We start from the raw sequence: 6,818 nt of genomic DNA on the forward strand, positions 1-6,818 counted from the left end.
ACCTGGGAGGCGGAGGTTGCAGCGAGCCAAGATGCGCCACTGCATTCCGGCCTGGGCTACAGAGCAAGATGCCATCTCAAAGAAAAAAAAAAAAAAAAAGAAAGAAAAGAAAAAGAACATGCGTCTTTCTCACTGATAAACTACTTTATTTATTGCAAAACCTCAAAACAGCCTTCATTAAGTCCACTGTTGAGCTCACCCTGTGTGCCCTTTTTTTTTTTACTTCAGTGATTGCTGGTTCAACAAACACATCCTATTTTTATTACAAAGATTCAGGCCCACAGCTCACTGTCCAGTCCACTAGTTCATGCCTATGATCAAGCAGACCTGTAGGTTATGATGTCACTGCTTGACCAAGACACCCAATCACATCAATTTTTTCACCAAAATTGGAGAAACTTAACTAAAGAATTTTAACTTACTAAAAAACTGGCTATACAAATTATTTTACAATGCCCAGATTGCCGGCTCACAGGCACACCCCCTCCTTCAAAAGGTGTTAACCCTAGAGGACTAGAACCTAATCAGATATGGAAAACAGATGTTGTGCACGTCCCTGAATTTGAAAAACTAAGATATGTACAAGTATCCATTGATACCAATTCCCACCTAATTAGCACTCATGCTGTTTCTGGACAGTTTGTCCGATATGTTATTAAACATCTTCTTTTAACGTTTGCGTTCATGGGGTGATCCAAAAAATTAAAACTGATAATGGTCCAGCTTACACCAGCTCACAATTTCAACAATTTTGTCACAAACAGAACATCCAACAGTCCATGGGTGTCTCGTATAGCTCCCAATGAGAGGCCATGGTAGAACGTGCCCATTCCACCCTTAAAAATATGCTCAGAAAACAAAAAAGGTGGAATGTGAGTAACAGCCTTGCAATAATATTGGCACAGGACTTATTTACCCTTAATTTCTTAAATTTGGATGATGAATTTCAATCAGCTATAAAAAAGCACTTTGCAAAAATCATTCAAGATATAAAACCTTCAATTTTATGGAGATGTAAATAGTAATGTATGGTGTGGTCCAAATGATTTGTTAACATGGGGAAGATGATATGCTTCTGTTCACTTTCCCTCAGGTCCTCTTTGGATTCCAGTGTGATGCATTAAGTCATACTATGGTGTGGCTGAGACCAAACCTGGTACCAAAAATAAAAGAAATAACCCTGCTGGATCCGCAGCCCCAGATGATGTGGCTTCCTCAGACAACCACAGGCTCTGGACATTATGCTGAAAAAGACAACTCAGGAGAATGAACAAATTCTGCTCCGAACAAAAACATCATTCACTCCAGATAATCTGTTCCTTGCTATGCTCTCTGTTGTACATTGCAACTCTCACAGGGTATTAGTTTTATTCTCTCACTCTGCCTGCAACCCTTACCTGCTACACTCTATTAGGCCCATCTTCTGGATCCGCTTTTCTTCCACCCTGTTACTTGGGTGTACACCTCTTTCCCAGCTTTTAACAATGCGACTGCCTGGCTAGGAGGGATTAATATACCCATGGTGGGGTTTCTCAGTAACAGCCCTATAGAACAATGTGCAAAAACACCTCTCCTGGATAGATCCTCTCTCCTGGGGGTCACTGCTTGATTGGGAAAGAATATTACTGATCATACTCACTTTTATCTTATGCTATTTACTAATTCTAGCATGCAGAGCCAGAACACAAGCTGTAACTGCTGCTTCTGTCAAACCTGTTGCTGCACACATCCATACTCTTCAATCAACAAAACCTCATGCCAAAAAAAAAAAAAAAAAAAGAAAAGAAAAAGAAAATGGGGAGATGTGGGAGATCAGTCAGAGTGGTGGGAGTAACTGTAGAAGAAGGAGCAGGCCTTCTGAAAGGTCAGAAGGCTCTGCATAGCTTTGGGAGAGACTAGCTGAAAACAGCTGTTCTCTAACCCTGAGGAATAAAGTGAGGAGTGTGTTCAAAAGAGTGAGGAATAAGTTTTCTTGATCTGGCGTGTTTGTCTGAAGTTGTCCCTGAACTGACCTCTGAACATCCTCATGTGTGATATTCCCTGAAATAGGAACAATAAATGTTAATTGCCTACAGATTGTGTTTGCTCAAGTCTTTTGGCATTGCGCCTGCACTGAGTAAAAGCAAGCAGCTCAAGTTTCTTGGGGCTACACTTTGGCCACTAGAGCCAGGCAGACCCCTAGTTGCTCTAACACTGCATACCTGTGTCTGAGTACTCCTTTCATCCGTCACTCAGTCAGGGTCTGCGGGACAAACCAGGCACTCCCTCTCTTTTCCTCCTCCTCTCCTCTTCCTCCTCTGCTCTTCCTCCTGCTCTCCTCCTCTCTTCCTCCTTCTCCTCTGCTCTTCCTCCTTTTCCTTCTTTTTTCTCTTTTCCTCCTTTTCTACTCCTCCTTTCCTCCTCCTCCATATTCTCCTCTTCACCTCCTCCTTCTCTTCTCCTCCTCTTCCTCCTGTTCTATTACACCTTTTCCTTCCCTCCATTTCCTACTCCACCTGTCCTCTTCCTCCTACTTCTCTTCTCTTTCTCTCCTCCTCCTCCTTCTCCTATCCTCTTCCTCTTTTTTCTTTCTCTCCTCCTCCTTCCTTTCTCATCCATCTTCTCTTATCCTCCTCTCCTCCTCCTACCCCTCTGCTCCTCCTCCTTCTACTCTACTCTTCCTCCTTTTCCTTCTCCTTTTCTCCTTTCTTTCTCCTCTTACTCTCCTCCTCCTCCTTTCCACCTCCTTTCCCTTTTTCTCCTCTCTTCTATCTCCTTCTTTCTCTCCTCCTCTTCCTATTCTCTTCCTCCTCCTTCTCCCCTCCTCTTATCCTTTTTCTCTTCCTTCTCCTCTCCTTCACCTTTTCTTTCTCTTCTCCTCCTAGCCTTCTCTTCTCTTCCTTTCCTTTTTCTCCTCCTCTCCTTCTCCTTTTCTTCTCCTCACCTCTCCCCCTTTTCTTCTCTTCCTCTTTCGTTTTTCTTCCTTCTCTTATCCTCCTTCTCCTCATCCTCCTTTTTCTTCTCTCCTTTCTCCTTTTCTTTCTCCCTTCCTCCTCCTCCCCTTCTTCTCTTCTTCTTCTTCTTCTGCCTTTTTCTTTTTTCTGCTCTCCTCCACCTCCTTTTTATCCTCCTCTTCCCCTTCCCTCCTCTTCCTTCTCCTCCCCTCCTCTTCTTCCTCCTGTTCTTTTTTCCTCTCCTACTCCTCCTTCTCTCCTCCTCTTCTTTTTTCTTCTCCCCTCTTCCTTCTTCTCTCCTTTTACTTCTCTTCTACTCCTCTACTTCTTACTCCTCCTTCTCTTATCTCCTCCTCTTTCTCCTCCTTCTCTTTTTTCTCCTCCTTCTATCCTCCTCCTACTCCTTCTCCTCCTTTACTTTTCCTGTCCTCCTTTCCTTCTTTTCTTCTTTCTCCTCTCATCCACCTCCTCCTCTTCCCTTCTTTCTCTTCCTCTCCTCCTACTTCTTTCCTCCTCTCTTCCTCCTTTTTCTTCTTCTTCTCTTCTCCTCCTTCTCTTTTTACTTTTCCTTCTTCTCCTCTCCTTCTCCAACTCTTTCTCCTCCTCCTTTTATTGCTCCTCCACCTCCTCTTCCCCCTCATCTTCTCCACCATTTACTTTTCTCTCTCCTCTGCTTCTGCTCCTCCTCCTTATTCTCTCCTCCTCTTTTCTTCTCTCCTCCTCTCCTCCTCCTGCTCCGTTCCTCCTCTCATCCTCCTCCTCCTCTCCTATTTCTTCTCTCCTTCTTTTCCTCTTTCTTCTCCTCCGTATTTTCTTCTCCCCTTCTCCTTTTCCTCCTTTTCCTTCTTTCCTCCTTTTTCCTCTCCTCCTTTCTTCTCTACTTCTCTTCCTTTCTCTTTTCTGCTCCTCCTTGTCCTCCTTCTCTACTCCTCCTCTGCTTTCTCTCCTCCTTTTCCTTCTCCTCTCCTTTTCCTCCTCCTCTTCTCCTCCAGATTCTTTTTATCCTCTCCTCCACTCCTCTTCCTCCTATTTTCCCCGTCCTTCTCCTCCTCTCCTTCTCCTTCCCTTTTCATTCTCCTCCTCTCTCCCCTTTCTCTCCTCCTCCTCTACTTCTCCTTCTTTTCTCCTCCTCCTCCACCTCTCCTCCTCCTCTCCTCCACTTCTTCTTTCTCTTCTCCTGCTCTACTCCTCCTTCTCCTCATCTCCTCCTCTTTTCCTTCTCCTCTGCTCCTCATCCTAATTCTCTTCTTCTCCTTCTTTGCCTCCCCTCCTCCTCTAGCTCCTCTTCTTATCCTTCTTCTCCATTTTCTTTTCTCCACCCCTCCACCTCCTCTCATGTTTTCTGCTCCTTCTTTTTCTCTTCCTTATTCTCTCCTCCTCCACGTTTTCCTCCTCTCCAAGCCCTCCTTCCGTCCTCCTCTTCTTCTCTTTCCCTCCTCCTTCTTCTCTTTTCCTCCTGCCCTCCTTATTCTCCTTTCTCCTTTTTCTTCTTCTCTCCTTTTACCCATTCCTTTCTTTCTCCTCACCCTCCTCCTCTTTCCCTTCTTCTCTTCCTCCTGTCCTTCTTTTCTTCGTCTTTTCTCCTCCTCTTCTCCAAGTCCTTCTCTCCTACACCTTCTCTCCTCCTCCTCCTTCTTCTCCTCTCCTCCCCCTTCTCCTCCTCTTCCCCTCCTGCTCTTCTTCTCTTCCTCCTCCTTCATCTATTTTCCTTCGCCTCCTTCTCCTTCTTCCTAGTTTTTTCTCCTCCCCCACCTCCTCTCCTTTTTCTTTCTTCCAGCTCCCCTTCTCTTATCCACTTTCTCCTACTTTTCCTCTCCTCCTCCTCCTTGTTCTCTCCTCCTCCTTCTAATTTTCTTTTTTCCTTTTCTTTCTCTCCTCCTTCTCCTTTCCTTCTCTTCTACTCCTCCTTTCCCACACCTCCCTCTCTTTTTTCTCCTGCCCTCCTTCTCTTTCTAATTCTTCTCCTCCTCCTTCTCCTTGCCTTTTGTTTTTGTCCTCCTCCAACTCCTCTCCTCCTCCTATTCTCCTTCTTCTCTTCTTTCTTTTCCTCTACTCCTTCTTTTTCCTCCTCCTCCTCCTCCTGTCTCCTCTCCTTCTCTCCTTCTACTACTCCTTCTTTATCTCTCCTCCTTCTCCTCTCCTCCACCTGCTAGTCCACCACATCCTCCTCCCCACTGTTTCGCTCCTCCTCCTCTTTTCCTCTTTTTCCTTCTCCTCCTTCACTCTTCTCCTTTTCCACCTCCTTTTTTGTGTTCCTTCTTCTCCTCCACTCATACTCCTCCTTTTTAACCTCCACCTTCTCTTCCTTCATTTCTCTTCTTCCTCCTTTTTCTTTACTCATCCTCTTCATCTTCTTCTATCCTTCTCCTCTCCTCCTCTTCTCCATTCCTCCTATCTTCTTCTTCCTTCATCTCCTCTCCTCTTTTTTCTGTTCTCTTCCTCCCCCTCCTTCTCCTGTCTCTTCTCTTTTTCCTCCTTTTTCTTCTGTCCTCCTTCTCCTCCTCTCCTCCTTTTGCTTTTCCTTTCCTGCCCCTACTCCTCCTCATTTTCTTCTCCTCCTTTTCCTCCTCTCCTTTTTCTCCTTGCCTCCTCTTACTCCTTTTCCTCTCCTTCTCTTCTCCTTTTTTCTTCCCCTGTTTCCTTTACTCTTCCTCCTCCTTTTCTCCTCCTTCATCTCTTCTCCTCCCCCTCTGCTCCTCCTCCTGTTATACTCTACTTTGCTTCCTCCTCCTTCTCCTCTCCTCCTCCTCCTCTACTCCTTATTCTCTTTCTCTCCTCCTCCTATTTTCTTCTCTTCTCCTCACCTTTCTCCTTTTCCTCTCCTCCTCCCTCTCTTTTTCTACTCTTCTCCTTCTTCCAGGTATTTTTCTCCTCTTTTCTCCAGTCCCGTTGTTCTCTTCTGTTTTTTTCCTCTACTTTCTCTCTTTTATATTCTTCGCATTTTTTCTTCTCTTCTTCACTTACTTCCTCCTCCCTTTATCTCTCCTCCTTTCCCACTTCTCCTTCTCTTCTACTCTTCTCGTTCTCTCCTCCCTTTTCTCCACTCCTACACTCTTGCTACTCCTCTTACCGAGGAACTGGCAATGACAAGCAGCACCCGGCACACGTTGTGGCAGTCTCTGCAGCGCTGTGCTAGCAAGACCTGAAGTGCGTCTATATTAGCTTTTGGAAGGTAAGAATCCAGCCCAACCCAGGCAGCCGAGTTTATGTATATGGTTGTTTATTTGTTTTTTATTTATTTTATTCTATGAGAACGGGTCTTGCTCTGTCACCCAGGCTGGAGTGCAGTGGCACAAGTTTATGAGTTTCAAGAGATTCTCTCACCTCAGCCTCCTGAGTAGCTGGGAATACAGGCATGGCCTACCACACCTATTTTTGTAGTGACGGGCTCTCACCGTATTGCCCAGGCTGGTCTGAAACTTCTGGGCACATGTGCTCTGCCCACCTTGGCCTCCTGGAATACTGGGATGAATTTATTTGTTATAGCACCATCGGGAATCTGATGGTGCAAGCCTAGTAGGCCAGAAATATCTTTCCGACGCTGCTCCCCAACTTCTGCCCTGTCTCCCCGCATCCTTCCCCCTGTGAAAGGAGAAACTTTCCTTCTATTGTCTTTCCATTCTCTCTCTGGAAGGGAAGCCTGGAAACTAAGGATCCTGCTTTCCTCTGCAGTCGCAAAGCACTGGGGGTGCCGGCCAGGAGGTGGCCTCCTGGGGTGTTCTTGCCAGGGTGTTTGATGGAAGTGCTTTCTGCACCCTGCTCTGCCGATTTGAACCTTCTGGGCAGAGGACACTGGCGTCAAGGGGGCAGCAGGCAGCCCTGCACCTTGGCCTTTTCCTGTCTGGCAGTTGTGTGGCCGACTACCACGTAAGGCGCCCAGGAAAG

At 45.9% G+C, this 6,818-nt stretch overlaps 1 protein-coding gene across 1 annotated transcript; it reads left to right on the top strand.

The window, feature by feature from the left end:
• Positions 1–2,191: 2,191 nt before the first annotated feature.
• On the top strand, positions 2,192–3,622 carry LOC139360194 (uncharacterized; the record flags this gene model as incomplete). Its single annotated transcript, XM_071086188.1, has 1 exon — positions 2,192–3,622. A coding segment is annotated over one exon (1,431 nt), but the record flags the coding sequence as incomplete, so codon positions are not given.
• Positions 3,623–6,818: the final 3,196 nt, after the last annotated feature.

This window comes from Macaca nemestrina, chromosome 20 (genome assembly GCF_043159975.1).
Source record: "Macaca nemestrina isolate mMacNem1 chromosome 20, mMacNem.hap1, whole genome shotgun sequence".
In the NCBI taxonomy this organism is placed as follows: domain Eukaryota; kingdom Metazoa; phylum Chordata; class Mammalia; order Primates; family Cercopithecidae; genus Macaca; species Macaca nemestrina.